At 41.3% G+C, this 19,852-nt stretch overlaps 1 protein-coding gene and 1 pseudogene across 1 annotated transcript in view; both read right to left on the reverse strand.

The window, feature by feature from the left end:
* The window catches only part of OSBPL11 (oxysterol binding protein like 11), a 93,802-nt gene extending 75,773 nt beyond the window's left edge, over positions 1 to 18,029 (reverse strand). The window contains exon 1 of the mRNA XM_037033670.1: positions 17,165 to 18,029. Within this exon, the coding sequence (XP_036889565.1) occupies positions 17,165 to 17,361 (197 nt within the window). The 5' untranslated portion in view covers positions 17,362 to 18,029. The remainder of the gene's footprint in view (positions 1 to 17,164) is intronic.
* Positions 913 to 17,219, reverse strand: LOC118978295 (protein S100-P-like; annotated as a pseudogene).
* Positions 18,030 to 19,852: the final 1,823 nt, after the last annotated feature.

Genomic DNA, 19,852 nt, shown 5'->3' on the forward strand with positions numbered 1-19,852 from the left:
AACTTCTAGCCAAACTGGAGCTCCTTTGAAATCCCCAAGCTAGTCTATCTGCACAGTCAACTGGAAAAAGACTATGAACTAAGCAACATGAATGGGAAGTACATTATAATCAGCATTTTTGAAGCTTCCAAACATATATCAGCAGTCCCTAACCTTTTTGGCATCAGGGACCAGTTTTGTGGAAGGTAATTTTTCCACAGACTGGGGGTGGGGGGATGGCTTGGGGATGATTCAAGTGCATTACATTCAAGCTTACTTCCTGCTGTGCAGCCCAGTTCCTACCAGGCCATGGACTGATATTGGTCCATGGCCCAGTGGGTTGGAGACCTCTGATATGAGTGATTCAAAAATTGCTTCCCGCCCTTGCTGGTGTGGCTCAGTGGATTGAGCCCTGGCCTGCAAACTGAAGGGTCACCGGTTCAATTCCCAGTCAGGGCACATGCCTCAGTTGTGAGCCAGGTCCCCAGATGGCAGCATGTAAAAGGCAACCAATCTGTTTCTCTCACACATTGATGTTTCTCTCTCTTTCCCCCTTCCTTCCCTTGTAAGACGAAATAGAATTTCTTTAAAAATGCTTCCCTCTAAGACACAAATTCTAAATTAACCAAAGCAAACTGAGTTGTCTCAGAGGCTTCCTAAACTTGAGGAAACTTCTAAATGTTCCTCTGCACCTTGTTATCTGCACCTTTGGCTCCTTTGCTGCTTTCCTGTCCTACCTCCTTTATCCCTCATTGGGTGAATTTCATTTCTTTTTTTAATCCTCACCCGAGGGCATTTTTCATTACTTCTAGAGAGTGGGAGGGGGAGAGGGGGAGAGAGAGAGAAACATCAATATGAAAGAGAAACATCAATTGGTTGCCTTCTCATATGCACCCCAAAAGGGGATTGAACTCACAACCTTTTGGTCTACAGGATGACTCTCCACCCAGCTGAGCCACGTCGGCCAAGGCATGAACTCTCTTTTCATAACAATGACCCCAAGCCTCTATTAAAATCACCCCACTCTTACTGTTCCATTTAAAGGTAAACCATCAGATGGGTCTGGTCCAGAATGACAACCCCTATTTTTTATATCCCCATGGACTAAAACTGAACTCCATGCCATTACCAAAGAATTCCCTAATCCCAAAGAGGACCCCACTACTAGAGAATTTCTGTTCACTATCCAAACATAAGCCAAGATTCTCTGACCTCCATAAGCTGATCCATGGGCTCAGAGAGGAAAACATCCTAATTACCAATTGCCTTGTTTCCTTTTCATCCATGAAAGAGAAGGAAATGCCTTAGGTGTCTTGACCCAATGACATGGAAACCAACATAGACTCAATGGATACCACAGCCAACAATTAGACCTGATGGCCAAAAGTCTCCTACTCTGTATGAGAGATATTGTGGCCACTGCCAATTTACTTTAATAGGCAGAAAGGAATATAATAATGGGCCCTCCAATAACTCTTATATGCCTCATGGGAACTATCTGCTAAAAGACTAACCCCCCTACAAAATTCTTTTATTGTCTTCATCTAATATGACTACTGCTCACTGTAATACTCTGAACCCTGCTACTCTCCTCCCTCTGAGGAAATCCCTCACGACTGCCTGACATTAACAGACTGAATACTAACTCTCTGAACTGATTTACAGGAAACACCTCTTTAAAATGTTGAATTAGTTTGCTTTACTGATGATTTTTACATAAAGGATGAAATAGGCCCTGGCCAGGTAGCTTATTTGGTTAGTGTCATCCTAATCCTCAAAGGTAGCAAGTTCAATCCCAGTCAAAAGACATATAAGAAACCACCAATGCGTGAGTAAATAAGTGGGACAAACCACTGTTTCTGTCTCCCTTCCTCTCTCTCTAGAATAAACTACTTTTTTTCATTTCACTAATTAATTAATGTATTTTATTAATCAGACAGCCATCAGCTCACTCAGCCCAGAGAAATAATTGCCGCCTAGAGCTTTCTGGAAGCCAGGACTCTGCTCCCTGGGCCCTCTTCAGGAATCTGGGTCTACAGGACCTCAGTTGAGTCCCTTCTGCTGAAGTACAACCGACAAGCAGATGTGATGGCAGCCGCAATATGAACTTGCTGAAGTCCACCGTGGTATCTCCATTGGCATCCAGGTCCTTGGGCAGCTTGTCCATGGCCTCCTTGTCCCTTTCACTCTGCAGGAAGCCCTGCAGTTTCTTCTCCAGGAGCACCTTCATCTCCCACTTGCTCAGGCTCTGCACGGTGCCATCTGTGCCCACGTATGGGGCAAAGGCCTTGATCATCAAGGTCACAGCCATCTCCAGTCTTGACATAGTGCTGGCTATGGGTTCACGTCCTTTGTGGTGGCTGGTGTGACAGAGGAAACAACCTAAAATTTTTTAAAAAGGATGAAATAGGCCACTATCAAGCAGGCTATGCAATCATCTCTCTAAATAAAACCACTAAGAACATTTCTCACGCAACTTCTACTCGATGCTTGCAATCCGGCCAAAGATAGCTAACATTTATTCTGACAGTAGGTATATCTCTGGTGTTGCCGGTGACTCTGGTATGCTCTGGAAACAAAGAGGATTCCTAAGATCTTCCAGACAAAATATAAAAATCAGTTCTTATGCTTTAGAACTCATACAGGCTATCCAATTACCTAAATCTTTAGCAATCATAAAAATCCCTGGACATTCAATGGCGAACACTGAGGAAAGTAGAAGTAATCACTTGGCTGCTGCTGCTGCTAAGTTAGAAGCATTACAACAATCTCAGCCCCCAATAGAAGCACCTACACCACCAGCTAAAGTAACTAGAGATTTAAAAGAAAACATCATGGGAGCACAGCATTTAGCTGATTGACAAAATAGAAAGAAACGGTTACAACAAGGCTGTAAATTTGACCCTAAAAGGAACTTATCACTATGTCAAAAATGCTTGACCACTCCTCCCTGACTGCATACATCACACATTATAATATGCACATGGCTTAACTCGTTCCAACACTTACAAAATGGCTTTATGGGATAAAACAAACAAACAATACTACTGGAAGCCATTTCCAAAGACAACTTTGCTGGTATACCATTAATGCCATATCTAGCCTAAGCACTACCCTGGAAAGCTCCTTCATACGTATATGGGGCATTCACCCCTGGCCTTTGGGATCCTTTGAAGTCTGCCCCCTTCTCTAGGATACAAATGTGTTAGAATGATTTGTATGTTTTCTCACTGGGTGGAAGCATTCCCAGTCAGCAGAGCCATAGCCTCGGCAATAAATAAAAGACTCCGAGAAAAGAGCTTTCCCCAGAAGAAAGAGCTTTCCCCAGAAAGAGAAGAGTTCTTCTCTTTCCCCTAAAAGAGAAGAACAACTTGGGGAAACCCCACAGAGCTCCACCTCACAGGACAAATTACACAATCCATTTATAAGATCTGGTTGACTTAACATTTCCATTGTGTTTATCACCCCAGTCCTCTGGCCTTGTAGAAGGGACTAACTGGATAATCAAAACTCAAAGCTCAGTTGGCAAAACTTGTAGAGTCTTTTAACTGCCCTGACCTATGGCTCTTCCCTTGGTATTACTCAACCTGAGATTACGCTACTTCCTTTGCCAAAACAGTCTCCTTTTGAAATTATTACTGACAGACCCATGAGATTAAATCAAGGAATGTATGAACCTGCACTGCTGAAAGGAGACCTGATTTACTGTAAAGAAATAGTCTAGAGATGTTACAATGAATAAATCCAACTGAGAAACCCTCTACAGAGAACTACTGATCCAAGGAATATGGGACTTAGTTCTGCTCCCAGCAAGCCTCCTTATTGCTAAAATATGGCCATAGCTCTCTCACTGCACACTCAAATTTATTTCCCTCCTACATGGGACATGACATACCAAACAAGAGCCTTCCAGTGATGAGGGATCACTGCTGCTTTTTCAAAGATGGACCAATGCTATTTCCTAATGATTGAGTATTGATGCTAAGAAAATACCTTGATCAAAGGGAGAAATGTGAAAGAAAAAAAACTCCTACAAAATGGAGTTTTTTTTATTAATACAGGGAGATCTGGCCAACTCGCTGGAGAGAGGACAGAGGTCCCAAGGCAGCACGGGAGAGACTGTACTCCCCAGAGTGAGGGAGGGGTTGCAGGAAATGCTGGGCCGTGTGGCATTGCACAATGTGTGACAACAGATTTCCTGCCCTGGGCAGAGATGCAGCAGGAAGAAGCCTTGCACGGAGTCTGTGCCAGGATGGAGAGGGTGATTGACAGAGGGAAAAGTCCTCTTATTACCCACATAACGTGGTGGCAGGGGAGGTTCTGGTCTGCCAATGCAGACTGGGAAAAGGATGGGATGTGCTGAGGAGCATGGAATGTGTGACCCTTCCAGAGACACAGAATTTTGGGCCAGGAGNTGGGCAGTGTGGCATTGCACAATGTGTGACAACAGATTTCCTGCCCTCGGCAGAGATGCAGCAGGAAGAAGCCTTGCACGGAGTCTGTGCCAGGATGGAGAGGGTGATTGACAGAGGGAAAAGTCCTCTTATTACCCACATAACGTGGTGGCAGGGGAGGTTCTGGTCTGCCAATGCAGACTGGGAAAAGGATGGGATGTGCTGAGGAGCATGGAATGTGTGACCCTTCCAGAGACACAGAATTTTGGGCCAGGAGATTTAAACAAAAAGTAGGGAGAAACACGCAGCTCTTTCCTTTTACTGGCCCTGTTGGGGGACAGGAGCACTCGTGGACCAGCAGGTACTGGAAGCCATGTGGCTAGGTGACAGGCCCCTAACCCTTGCAGTGAGAAGTGGTGGCAGGCACAGGCAACTAGTGCCGTATGATTCTGCTCAGCCTGGCAGAGGGGTGCACCAGCAAGCCAACAGCCGGAGGGATGGTGTGCAGGTGCTAAGCTGGTGGGCAGTGAGCAGAAGAAGGCAGAATGCACACAGACTCCAAACTGAGGCCCAACAGTGATGGGGAAAGAAACAGAGCACCTTCAAGGCCAACTCAGTGGATGCCTAAAGTTTACCAAAGGAGTGTATTTTTAAATAGGAAAAGAAACTGGGTTACAGCCTTGGATTGGTCTGGCAGAGGTTGGAAGGGTTATTTTTCTCTGAGTGTTCTGAAGAGAGGGGACTCTGAGGCAGAAGCTTGCCATTCTGCCAAAACTGTGTAGCTTTTGAATAAATGACCTCTTTCCTTTTTTACCAAACTTCTATCTCCAGAGTTTGCCTATGGGCACTGGGAAGTAGAACACCATTTCTGTTCGGTAACAATATTTCAAGAGAACAATCTAAAACAGAGCCTGGAAGCGTCTGGGAAGCTGAGCTAACTCACCTTCCTCATGTGAAAAATGAATTTAAACTGGGCTAAACCAAATGATTCCATAACGATGCAGTTCCTGGAACTGGCTCTGCATCACTGAACTCTCTATTAAGAAATAAAGTTTCCCCTGGCAATAGATGTAAGCAGTTAATTATGTATAGCATAGTGTAAGTGTGCTTGCCAGCACCAATCACAGCTTTCAGAATAATTGATATAATCCCTTTGAAAGTCACACCTTTTCTGTCTTTATAAACTTGTCACTTTTATCTTTAAGATTTTACTTATTTATTTTTAGAGAGAAGGGAAGGAGAAAGAGGGAGAAAAACACGAATTGGTTCCCTCTCACATGCCCCAACGGGGATCTGGCTTACAACCCAGGCACGTGCCCTGACCAGGAATTGAACCAATGACCTTTGCAGGACGATGCCCAAACAACTGAGCCACGCTGGCCAGGGCTCTTGTTGTTTTCTTTCTCTCTCAGAATACAGCTGGGTATCTCCCCAAACCTGTAACTCCTGGATTTGCAGATCACATTTTCATTTCATTCCATTCCCTTCTTTTCCTCCCTACCTCCACCTCTGTCTGTCTCTATCTCTTTGCTATGCTCTTTTTCTTTTCCCATTTTCCCTCTTGTTCCTTCTCATTTTCTCTCCCTTCTATCCATCTGACTTAGGGTTTCCAGCTATAGCCAGTAGCAATCACAGACTTAAGTTTATCCCCTGAGGGACCTTCCAGCTAACCTCAAGAATAACAATGCAAGTAAACTGAAAAGGCAGCCAAAACTCAAATTCAGGGACTGAGTGGGAAGACATACTTTGCTACAACACCTAACAAAACAAAAAGAAAATCCATTCTTTCGCCAACAAACTAAATTGCTCTATAAATTGTCCTAAAACCCAGGGATTATAATGCCAAAACAATAATGTAACTATTTAAACATGTAATTTAGTTTTAAGTTTAACCTGATTAAGTCTGAACACAAATCATTTTTCTAAACAAAGTCAGTATAAGGGAAGATTCTTACCTAGTGGAAGATGTTCACTCACATGGAACAAAGATGTTCCTTCTCTTCAAGGAAATACGATTTACATCAAAATTATTTTCCACTATTTTTCAAAAGCAAAAACAATAGTTTAAAAAGACAAAAGTTCCCACAAGTCTATTTCATGAATGATTACCTCTGGGACTTAAACTATGTACTTTATTTGAGAAGAACTAAAAAGAATAATTTGGAACAGTGTTTTATAGTTTTCAGTTACATGTGTACAAATAGTCACTCTTTTGTTTTTACTAGCGTCTATAGCAGATTCAAGAGAAGGAAAACAAAAACTAGGGTATAGAAGTATACATTCAACTTCCTTTAACCCCTACAGAGAAAAAAAAGCAAACATTTAAGACTTTTTCTTCAAATTATCCTCAAAACGAAGAAACTTCAGGAGCCCTAAGGAGTTCCTTTTAAAGAACCCACACACAGACTCACCTACTCAGACTCACTCCCTCTAAGCTCCAGTACCAGTGGCATACTGGGAGAAACTGAAGTGCCTGGCATTAAGGCAAGCAGAGACCATTGTCCCTTTTCTAAATCCTTTCCCTACATAGCCACAGAGCCAGTAATCTGGTGCCATATCTGAGACTCCATCACCCTGGCTAACACTGTTTGACCGGTCTTGGAGATCTCCAGATACTTTATCCCACCCAACTTACAGGCCCGCCCAAGCTGCTTTTCCATATGAAAGGCTGGTCTTGGCTCATACTGCACAACTTCTTAAATCCTCTCAAATGAGCAACAGCGGGCCTTAGTGAGCCCCAGGCCTGGCACTAGCAACAGCCAACCTAGATTCACAGCTTGGCTTTGCTTGGGAATCTCCAAACTCAGCACAAATAACAGCCATCTCAGATTGGTTTAAAGCTCAGGCAGGATGGCCCTGGGCATAACACAGGTAGGGGCTAACCTTGGCCTGTACCACCTGGGAAACCCCAGAGCCAGCACAGCTAGTGGACAGCTACAGATCACATCGGAGCACCACCACACTGCCCCCACACAGCTGAACCTCCACAGAGGGCAGAGGTTGGTGCTCAGTGGTCAGAGCCAATCCTTGCAGCTGACTGGCCTGGGTAGATCCCTCCCATTGATCTGCTAACAGCAGCCAACACTCAACTACAAGAGGCGGGTGTACTCAGTCCACACCAAGGGAGCAAATCAAGTATCCAGCTTCAGTGATAGGAGAAGCAGTGCCACTGGACCCTACAGGACACCTACTACATCTGGGCATAAATCTTGGTAGTATAATCAGCCTCTAGGGCAACTTCAAGAGGCCCAACATTCACATCATAGGGGTGCCAGAAGGAGAAGAGGAAGAGGAAGAGCAAGAAATTGGAAACCTATCTGAGAAATAATGAAAGAAAACTTCCTTATTTTGGTGAAGGAAATAGACATGCAAGTCCAGAAAGCACAGAGTCTCCAAAATAAGATGGATGCATACAGGCCCACTTCAAGACACATCATAATTAAAATACCAAAGGTTAAAGACAAAAACAGAATCTCAAAAGCAGCAAGAGAAAAGAAGTTAGTTATCTACAGGGGACTTCCCATAAGACTGTCGGCTGATTTCTCAAAAGAAACTCTGAAGGCTAAAGATGATTTCCAAGAAATATTCCAGGTCATGAAAGGCAAGGACCTACAGCCAAGACTGCTCTACCCACCAAAGCTATCATTTACAGCAGAAGACAGATAAACAGCTTCCCAGACAAGAAAAAAAATAAAGGAGTTCATCATCACCAAACCATTATTATGTGAAATGTTGAAGGGACTTATTTAAGAAAAAGAAGAATATCAAAACAATGAACGATAAATGGCAATAAATACATATCTGTGAGCAATTAAATCTAAAAAAACAAAGGTAACAAGAACAGAGACAGAGACTGGCAGCCAAGATGGAGGCATAGGTAGACACACTGTGCCTCCTCAAACAACCAAAATAAGGACAACAACAATTCACAAACAAAGTAACAACCAAAATTGAAAGAAAACTGAACTGTATGGAAGTCCAACAACCACAGAGTTAAAATAGACACATTCGTCCAGACTGGTAGGTGGGGCAGAGTTGGGCGGCCAAGCAGAGAGGTGTTGAGGCACAAGAAGCGGTGATACCGGGTACACAAGGCACTCCAGCTGTGCAAGGAGGTACTGGGCACACCCTGGGCACCCAGGCAGCAGCTGGCAGACCCCGAGTGTGGGGTGGCAACAGGCAGACCCAGCGAGGTGGCAATTGAGAAGTGGAGCACCTAGCGCAAGGTGGCTGGCTGACCAGGCAGCAGTCCCACATTCACGTGCAGATAATTGGGGAGCGAGATAGATCGTGCAACCCAGGGTCCCAGCACCGGGAAATAAAGCCTCAAAACACTGACTGAAAACACTTGTGGGGGTTGAGGCACAGGGAGAGACTCCCACCCTCACAGGAAAAAGTTCATTGGAGAGACCCACAGGGTCCTAAAATGCACACAAGCCCTCCCACACAGGAATCAGCACCAGAAAGACCTAGTTTGCTTGGTGGAAGCTGCGGAAGGGATTGAGGTACAGCAGAGAGTGGAGCAAAGTGCCATTTTTTTCCCTCTCGGACCCGCCCCCAAACACAGCGTCACAACCCAGCGACTTGGGTTGCCCTGCCCTGGTGAACACCTAAGGCTCTGTCCCTCATACATAACAGGTGCGAACAGACCAAAACATTATGGCTCAAGCAGAAAAACAGTTCAACGCCCCAGAGCCAATATTTTTAAGTGACAAAGAGATAGCCAACCTATCAGATGCACAGTTCAAAACACCGGTGATCAGGCTGCTCACAGAACTGGTTGATTTTAGCCACAAATTAGAGGAACAAATGAAGGCTACACTAAGTGAAATGAAGCAAAATGCACAGGGAACCAACAGTGATGGGAAGGAAACTGGGACTCAAATCAATGGAGTGGACCAGAAGGAAGAAAGAAACAACCAAACAGAAAAGAATGAAGAAACAAGAATTCAAAAAAATGAGGAGAGGCTTAGGAACCTCCAGGACTTCTTAAAACATTCCAACATCCGAATTATAGGGGTGGAAAGGAAGGGGAAAAGGAAGAGCAACAAGTGGAAAACTTATTTGAACAAATAATAAAGGAGAACTTCCCCAATCTGGCAAAGGCAATAGACTTCCAGGAAATCCAGGAAGCTCAGAGAGTCCCAAAAAAGTTGGACCCAAGGAAGAACACACCAAGGCACATCATAATTACATCAGCAAAGATTAAAATGAAGGAGAGAATGCTAGAGGCAGCAAGAGATAAGGGGACAGTCACCTACAAAGGACTTCCCACCAGACTGTCAGCTGATTTCTCAAAAGAGACCTTACAGGCAAGAAGGGGCTGGAAAAGTATTCCAAGCCACGAAATCCAAAGACCTACAACCAAGATTGCTCTATCCAGCAAAGCTTTCATTTAGAATGGAAGGACAGATAAAGTGCTTCTCAGATAAGGTCAAGTTGAAGGAGTTCATCACCACCAAGCCTTTATTTTATGAAATGTTAAAGGGACTTATCTAAGAAAAAGAAGATAAAAAACATGTATACTAAAATGACAGCAAACTCACAATTACTAACAATCACACCTAAAATAAAAACAAACTAAGGAAACAACTAGAACAGGAACAGAACCACAGAAATGGAGATCACATGGAGGGTTAGCAATAGAGGAGGGGGGGGAAGGTGCAGAAAATAAGTAGCATAGATGGCAGGCAGAAAATAGACAGGGGGAGAGCAAGAATACTATGGGAAATGTAAAAACTAAAGAACTTAAGACACATGGACATGAACTAAATGGGGAAAATGTGGGAGGGAGAGGGTGTGCAGGGTGGAGGGGAATGGGAGGGGAAGGGGGAAATGGGACAACTGTAATAACATGATCAATAAAATATATTTTAAAAAGAACAGAGAATCATGGATACAGAGATCATGTTGATGGTTGCTAGATGGGAGGAGTGTGCGGGAAATTGTAGAAGAGGTGAAGGAATTAAGAATTGCAAATTGGTAGTTACAGAATAGCTATGGGGATGGGGATGTAATGTACAGTATAGGAAATGGAGTAGCCAAAGAACTATACCCATGACCCATGGACCTGAACAAAGGAGAGAAGACTGCCTGAGGAAACAGGGAATACTGGGTGGAAGAGGGCAAAGGAGGAAAAATCAGGACAACTGAAATAGCATAATGAAATATATATATATATATATATATATATATATATATATATATATATATATGATGAGGCTGCCTCTTTTGGAAAACTTTACCTGAACTTCTATACTCACGCAACAGTTTGTTCTTTAATCAACTAGAATTTAAGTGCTCTCCCAAACTAAACACTTCATTGTCCATTTTTAGACTCAGAATTTAGCAATGTTCCTAACATATAGTAATTAAGAAATAGTTATTGAAAAAAATTTAAAAATAGAAATTTATTTTCCTCTTAAATGGTGAGCAGATCACATCATGTAAGTATCAATTACTCTGAAAAGAAGAAAATTTAAGGCTAATTAATCTGATACATTCACTTCTCAGTTTGGTTTTTAAAAAAAAAGGTCATCATGATAAATTTTGCAAATGCAGCTGAAGTTCTTCCATTTTCTGATTCTTTTTCACGATCCTCCCAAAATAAGCATTGGGGTTCCTACTTTTTTTTTTCTGCTCTGAGTATACACATTAATTTGGGCTTCAGAGGGTTTCACACATGACAGAAGCTCAAAAATATTTGCTACGTGTGTCAGAATACTAGTAAATGATGAAACCACCATGACCTAAACTAATTATCAATAATTATTCATTCCTTTAGAGAACCTATCTACTTTTAATAACTCTATGAAAGTGACTACCTAAGAATAAAAGTTTTTCTATTTATTTACTGGCTCTGTAATTTGGCCAACTCATTTTGACTTCCATTTCCTCAACTGTAAAATGAGTATAACAATGCCCTAAAGAACTGTTGTGACGTTGAAATGTGATGATAACCCTGGCCAGGTGGCTCAGTTGGTCGGAGCAGGTTCAATCCCCAGTCAGGGCACATACCTGGGTTGCAGTTTCAGTCCCCAGTTGGGGCATGTATGGGAGGCAACCAATAGTTGTTCCTCTCTCACATCAGTGTTTTTTATTCTCTCTCTCTCCCTTCCTCTTTCTCTAAAATCAATATATATATCTCAGGTGAGGAATTTTTTTAAAAAAGTAAATGCGATGACAGAAGTGAAAACATCCTAGATACTACAAAAGGGAACAATCCACACTTCTAATGCCCTATGGGTCTAAGGTACCAATGGATATGCCAGTTAACCATTCTTGCAACTTAAGGTCAACAAACCTAAAATCAAACATATCATTTGACTCCCTAAATCTTTTCTTCCTGTAGACTTTCTACAGTTTCAAATCTGGATGGGTGAGGTCAATTTTACTTCCTTATTTCATCCACACCCTCCACCCAGTTAATCACAAGTGTCTATCAATCTTTCTCTAATGCAGCAATTTTCAACCTTCTTCATCTCACAACACACAAAAATTACTAAAATTCTGTGGCACATAAAAAATATATTTGTTGCCAATCTGACAAAAAAATAGGTATAATTGATTCATTCATACTGCATGGCTATTACTGTATTGCTGTTGTCATTTTTTTGACAATCTAAGGGAAAAGAAGTCAGAGCCCCTAAATCAATAGTCAGGTATTGCATGTTTTAAAAACTCTTGTGGCACACCAGTCGAAAATCAACACCCCGTTTCCTTCTTTTCCAGCCTACTGACACCTTCCCTTTACTACCTTATGTCTACGTCAACGCGCAACTGATCAACAGTTAAGTCCCCTTATAAGTCCTCTTATTGCCCAAGCAGCAAATTTAGTCCCAAACTTTAACTTCAGAAACAAATTTCCAATTGCCTGTCAAATCTATCTCAACAATAGATGACAATCTAAACTTTAGATTAAGATTGCCGCCCAGGATGGATATGAATGCAGTCCAACACAAAATCACAAATTTACTTAAAACATTATGAGATTTTCTTGCGATTATGTGTCACAATGTATTTAATGTGTGACCCAAGACAACTCTTCTTCTTCCAGTATGGCCCAGAGATGCCAAAAGGTTGGACACCCCTGAAAAGTATCTTTACATTAACATCTGTAATAGGCACCTTCTTGCATGTCTTCCAATGATCTCAACCAGCTGGTATTCACATTCTTGTGTGGGCTGAACCTCACCACTTGCTTCTAATGAACAGGGCAAAGTGATGTGACTTCACTTCCATGCTTTGGTTACAAAAGACTTCATGACTTCAGTATTGTTAGTACTCTTTTGCCTTATTTCCTCTCTCTGAGGAATCAGGCTGCCAAGTAGTAAGCTGTTCTGTGGAGCAGCCCATGGGCCAGGAACCAAAGGAAGCCACTAGCAGTCAGTTCATGAGGAAATGTGGTCTTTGTCCAGCAGACAAAAATAACTGAATTTTGCCAAAAGCCACATGAGTGAGCCAGGAAGTGGCTCCTTCCCAGTTGGGCCTCAACATGACTGTAGCCTTGTGAGAGACCCAAAGCCAGGGAACCTAGCTAAGCTGCACCAAGATTCCTGACCCACAGATGCTGAAATAAAAAAATGTTGTTTTTTCAATACTAAATGTGGAAGTACTTCATAGTAAAGTAAGAGATAATATACTATCTATATATTCCAGGCAGATTAAAAATTAAATGTAAAACAAAGTCATTTCTTAAAAGATTTTATTAATTTATTTTTAGACAGAGGGGAAAGGAGGGAAAAAGAGAGGGAGAGAAACATCAATGTGTGGTTGACTTTTGCACACCCCTTACTGGGGACCTGGCCTGCAACCCAGGCACGTGCCCTGACTGGGAATCAAACCAGTGACCCTTTGATTTGCAGGCTGGCACTCCACCACTGAGTCACATCAGCCAGGGCCCAAATAATTTTAAAACTACACAAAAATACATGTTTATAAAAATAGCTTTCTATAAGTAGAAGTGAAAGAAAAAAAGAGTAAAAGTTCTGACTTACAAAAGTTTTTTATATGCCTGATAATATGTAATAAGTTAAAATATAAAGACTAGGAAAATCTTTGCAGCAAGTTTGGCAAAGAATTGAACCATACAAAATTAAAATATATCCTATGTAATTATATATTTATTATATAAAGAATATAAATTTTTTTGGACCTATAATGAAGAAATTAATAAAAGACAGTGTTTCCAGGGAGGGAAACTGGTGGCTGAGATAAGTATGTAAGATAAACACTTCACTCTTTTACCTATTCAGGACAAAAATATTCCAACAAAATATTTTTAGACGAGATCAGGCGCGTTCAGGGTGGTATGGCCATAGACCCAACAAAATATTTGTAAAGAAATACTGACATTTAAAGATAATATTATGTAAATTGGAAAAATAAACGTTAAATATATTAACAAATACTAACAGAAAATAAACAACAACAGAATATTTCACAAAAGAAAAAATACAATTAATCATAAAGTTAACTCAATGGATCAGAGATCTAAATATAAGTGTTAAAATATAAAACTCTTAAATTAAAACATTTTTATAAGTTTTTGTGACCATGGACTAGCAACGGCTTCTGAGATGTGACATCAAGTATAAACAAAAGTAAATAAAAAAGGAAATTTAAAACTTTTCTGCTACAAATAATAACATCGAGAAAGTGAAAAGATATACCATAGAATGGGGGAAAATATTTGCAAATCATATACCTGAAAAGAGAACTGTACCCAGAATGCATAAAGAACTCTTAAAACTCAATAATAAAAAAGTAACTAAATTTAAAAATGGGGAAAGGATCTGAATAAACAGATCCTTCTTCCCCAAAGAAGATAAACAAATGACAAGAGCTCAACCTTATTAGTTATCAAGGAAATGCAAATGAAAACCACAATGAAATATACTTAGAAACTACGAGGATGGCTAAAATAAAAAGACAGACAATAACAAGTGTTTCCGAGAATTTGAAAAAATTAAGTCCTCATTCATCATTGGTGAGAATGTAAAAAATCAGTCTGGCAATTCCTCAAAAAGTTAAGCCTAGAGTTAAACACAGAGGATTTACTGTATACCCAACAATTCTCTCCTAGGTATACAGTAAGGCCTCACTTAATGTCATCCATACATTCTGCAACTCTGGGCAAAATGAAGTATGACCAAACCAATTCACTATAGGCTAACTGATATAAACAAAAGTTAAGTTCCTACAGCATCTCATTAACATTATAACAAAATGGCATTATTCAAAGACATGCTATATACTCAAGAGAAATGAAGACATATTCCTACACAAACTTGAACACAAATGTTCACAGCATTATTCATAATAGCCATAAAATGGAAACATCCCAAATATCTATCAGTTGATGCATGGATAAGTAAAATGTGAGAGAGTGATATAACAGAATATTATTCAGCTATGAAAAGGTACCAAGTAATGATAGATGATACATTTATGAACCTTGAAAACATGCTAGTTAAATTTCTAAGCCTACAAAATCAAACCAGAGAATCTTTACTAAATTTCAACTACTCCGTGAGAGTAGTTGAAATAACCTGAAATCTCCATTTAAAAAATGGGATAGTAGCAAATTACAGGTAGGCAGCTGAATATATGGCTCTTGAGTTGCAAAAAGAGCTGACACCATGAAACAGAATAAGAAAAAGAAAACGTGTAACATAAGAAAAGAAGATAAGGTATCTGTCATACCAAACTTTAAAGACAAGAGCCAAGCAAAGAAACTGAGAAAGAAACAGTCAGAGGAATAAAGAAATCAAGAAAGCAATATCAAAAACTTCAAGAAAAGAATTCTAACAGATACACTTACAAAGAAATCAACTGGTATTAAGAATCTAAAAACATTCTTTGTTTTTCATGCATATCCTTGGTGAGAACAGAGCCAAGTGTCATGGGTTGAGCAATAGATGAGGTTCAAAGAACTGGAGGCAGTGAGTACCAACTGCTTTTTAAGAGGAAAGAATTAGGTTTTTATTATTGTTGTTGTTTTTAAAGTCCAGATACCCTGACCCTCAAATGAAGAAGCCAGGGAAGAGGGAGCAACACAGGACAATGGAGAAAATTGCTGTCCTAAAGGACAAAAGGATAAATTAGACTGAGTGTTAGGTTGAAGGATAGCCTCAGACAAACTTCAAGAAAATAAAAATACATAACAGTATGTAAATGCAGTAATGCCTTATTTATTTGCATCCTTGGGGAAGAGTTCCACATAACTGAATTTTCCAGACACATAAGCATCTTTTTTTCTTAAATTTAGCTATTTTCTTTGCAATTATTCACCACTGTTTCATATACTTCTCTACCTTCTTAAACAGAGTGTGCTTTACTGGATGACTGAAGGTCACTATGACCATGATTATTGTACTAGGAAGTAATATAGCTGAGCCTGTGTATTAGTTTTTCAAATCTTTGACTGTCCCAGATTGTCAGATAACATTTCCTCTGTTACATTTCCCACGATAACCTTTTTCATTTGTGCTTCCAATTGATTCTAGTTTGAAAATTATATAACCGTTAAGTAATATCCTAAATTAAGGGGTAGTAGGACTCTGAATGAAAGTACAGGAGTAAAATGCATGGCTTTATGACAACTCTCCCGGTACTTCTAAGAAACTTGTTTCACTTTTCCATTCAGTTGAGACTGAGTTTCAAAGAGTTGAGGAAGCCAGAAAATTGATCTCTTCCTACATAGAATATTACCTGATCTTGCTTTAAGCCATGTCAAAATATCCCTGCCAAGTAATTGGTAATTTTATATGGTTATATAAATAACAAACAAAATCACAAACAAAAATACAACATGCTGATTCCTCACAGTAACCAAATATACTTTCATGTCATACAATCATTTACCAATAAAAGTTTTATAACCTACACTTTTGTTCTGTATATTAATGTAGTCATGCATAGTTCACATAGATATTAGCTTTAATCTCTCTTAAGTTTCACACAAATTTCACAACTACAAGCAGCACAAGGGCTGAAAAGGACTAGAAGCAGGCAAATTTAAGAATTCATCCCTTTAGTTCCAATAGCTTGAGATATCCTAATTTCATTCATTCTTAAGATTCTGGAAGGGTCTATCCCTCTATTTTACATAACAAAACCACTGTTGCTTCTCCAGGACTCTCCTCCAGCTCCCTGTTTTTCATTCGTATTAATGAAAATTAACAAATGCAGAATTTCTCATCAAGACACAGAGCTCTTTTAAGTGGCCTGATAACTCAAGGTACCCAAGGCACTAGCATATGTACCTCTGTATTTAAACTGTGTACTCCTCCCCTTCCAAGTCACAAACACTAGGAGGGCAAGAATCTTTCTGATTCAATTATTTCATTCAAGCACGCGACAAACACGTTTTGAGCACTAGTATTTGCTAGCTTCTGGAGACAGCTGAGTTAAAAAGCCCCTGCCCTCACAGTCACGCCCAGAAGGCAGTCTTGTAAACAAATTGCCACACACACACACACACACACACACACACAAAACAGAAGTGAGTACAGAACTAAATCAGAGGAACGAGTGACTCTAGGGTTGCAGAGGAAGTTCAAGGATACATTTATATATTCTCCAATAGGCCTCAATAAATACCTGTTGAGCGGATGAATGAATGAATTAAAATCTTGCTAATAAATGTTGTGATTCCAGGCCCAAATGAAATTAGTTGCTTCTGGAAGTCAGTGAATAAACTTTACCATTCAACAGCGGCAGGAACGCAGACTCCAGCATACTCACCCCCACCTCTACCTCAGGAAATCACCTTGGAGAAAGGGCCGTACCTGTACTGCCAGCCTTTAGCACTGCCTCCGCGGCTGCTGCCGCTGCTGCTGCTACTGATTCCACCTCCACAACTGCTGTTGCTGCTGTTCTTGCTCGGGGTCAGGGCTGTGGCCAGGCTCTCCAGCTTTCCTTCCGTCTCTGAGACTTTCATGGTGGATACTGGTTCACCCCCCTGCATCTTAACTCCAAAGTCCATTTGCCCTTCTTGGGCGGGGAGAACAACTTTCCCGTTTTGTGGGTGATACTTTTTAAGATCTGATCTAAAGGTGACCCCACGGGCTAAATCATACGGTGAGAACCATCAGATAGTCCAAAGAAGGAATGAAGCTTTCCCAATGAAAGAAAACTTTTAGAGAACAGGGCTTGGGGTGCGAGAAGGGCAGCGATCCTTTAAATATATATATATCTTCTTCCTAGCAAAGCGAGGAAGAAAAATCACCCTGCTAAAAGATTTGCTGGCATACTCGAAGAAGCAGAACCAACTCGGGGAGGTCGGGGACTCTTGCCAAAAGGGCTGGGCGAAAGACGGAGAACCACGGACAGGGATCAGCGGCCTGACCTCTGCGCTGACGGACTAACCCGCCGAGATCCTTCTTCTCCAGTGGGTCCTCAGGAGGTGGTCCAGTCCGGCCAGCTCTGCTGTTCCCGCCGCAGCCCCGGAGACAGAGCTGGGGCCGCCCACACGCAGCCCAGTAGGAGGGTATGGGGAGGAGGCCTCCGGGGGCGGGACACCGGCTCCCAGGGCCGCCTTTCCTTTGGACAAACGCCAGCAGCTCTGGGCAACTCCTTCAACACCCACAGTCCTGGGCCCTCGACACAACCGAGTTCCTCGTCCTCTCTCCAGCCCCCAAAGTGAACACCACTGCCCCGGCCGCCGCCCCACCCACAGCCCCACGTTGGGTCAACCCCGCCTTCCCTTCCGGAGTAGCTTGAGCTCACTTCCTCTAGAGCAGAAGCTCCTGGTGCCATCTTGGAGCAGGGCACGCGGGGCTGGTGGGGGCGGAGCCTCTGAGAGGTGGTTGTGGGTGGCTGGTGGAGAAAATGCGAGAGGGAAGGTGAAGCACAGGGAGGGAGGAGGAGGAGGGACAGCCAGTGAGGGAGAAACAAAGGCGTGGTTGGAGATAGTGATCTTGTGGGGTGACTTCTGGCCTACCTAACCAGGTTTGTCCTTCCATTCAAGGGTTCATTGCAGGCCTTTGGGGAAGAATAGAGAAATAATGTCATTTCCATCAGAAATTGCAAGAAAGAAGCATTTTAGCAATTTTTCAACAAACGCATGACACTGAAATGAGGCAAATAAGTATTTTAACTGAAAAAGAAACTGTTGTAAATATTAGAGTTCTCAGAATGAAAGTTAGGTATGCTTTCTGAATCCAGACAAATCTTTCACTCTTTAGATATTGGTTTTTGCTTATGTAAAATAACGGTGGTTGAACGCTCTGGTTCAGTTGGTTGGGCAGCTTACTGCAAAACGAAAGTTCTCCATTAGATTCCTGGTCAGTTCACATGCCTGGGTTGTGTTTGGTCCTGGTGTACAGGAGAAGCAACTGAAGGTTGTTTCTCACATTGATGTTTTTCTCTCAACCTTCCCCCTCTCTACAAATAAATAAAATCTTTTTCTTACATTGTATACCATTCTTTAATTGATTGTATCATTAAACAGTGTCCCCATTAATCCTCCTTTGCACCCTTCTATACAGTGCCCTGACTCCTTCTAGCTATCACCCCTCCTTTGTTCATGTCCATGGGTCATGCATGTAAGTTCCTTGGCAACTCTGTTTCCTATATTTGCTCTTAAAATCCCCCAACCTATTCTCTAGCTACAATTTGCAATTCTAATCCCTTCACCCTTTCCCCTATTCCCTCAAACACCCCTTCCAACTGGCCAGAATCCCAGTGTTCTCCGTATCTATGATTCTATTTCTGTTCTGCTGGTTTGCTTAGTTTGTTTTTGAGATTCAATTGTTGATAGATATGTATTTGTTTCCATTTTATTGTTCTAAGTTTTGATCTTTTTCTTAAATAAATCCTTTTAACATTTCATATAATATTGGTTTGGAGATGATGAACTCCTTTAGTTTTTTTGTCTGGGAAGCTCTTTATCTGCCCTTCTACTCTAAATGATAGCTTTGGTGGGTAGAGCAATCTTGGCTGTAAGTCCCTGCTACTCATAACCTTGAATATTTCTTGGGAATCTCTTCTAGTCTGCCAAGTTTCTTTTGAGAAGTCAGCGGACAGTCTTACGGGAGCTCCCCTGTAGTAACTAACTTCTTCTTTTTTTTTAACGCTCTTTTTGATGTGTCTTGATGTGGAACTGTTTGTATTCATCTTGTCTGGGACTCTGTGATTGTCTATTGTATGTCTATTTCCTAAACCAAAATAGCAAAGTCTTCTTTCATTATTTTTTCAAATAGGTTTCCAACTTTTTGCTCTTCCTCTTCTCCTTCTGGCATCCCTATGATGCAAATGTTGCAACATTTGAAGTTGTCCCAGGGGCTTCTTACACTATCTTCAATGTTTTAGATTCTTCTTTCTTCTTGCTCTACTGATTGGATGTCTTTTCCTTCCTTATGTTCTAAATCATTGATTTGATTCTTGGTTTCATCCACTCCTCAGTTGATTCCCTATAAATTGTTCTTTATTTCAATTACTGTGTCCTTCACTTCTGATTGGATCATTTTTATGCT

Source organism: Sturnira hondurensis, unplaced genomic scaffold (assembly GCF_014824575.4).
Source record: "Sturnira hondurensis isolate 20B ecotype Veracruz unplaced genomic scaffold, ASM1482457v3 Scaffold0021765, whole genome shotgun sequence".
Taxonomy (NCBI): domain Eukaryota; kingdom Metazoa; phylum Chordata; class Mammalia; order Chiroptera; family Phyllostomidae; genus Sturnira; species Sturnira hondurensis.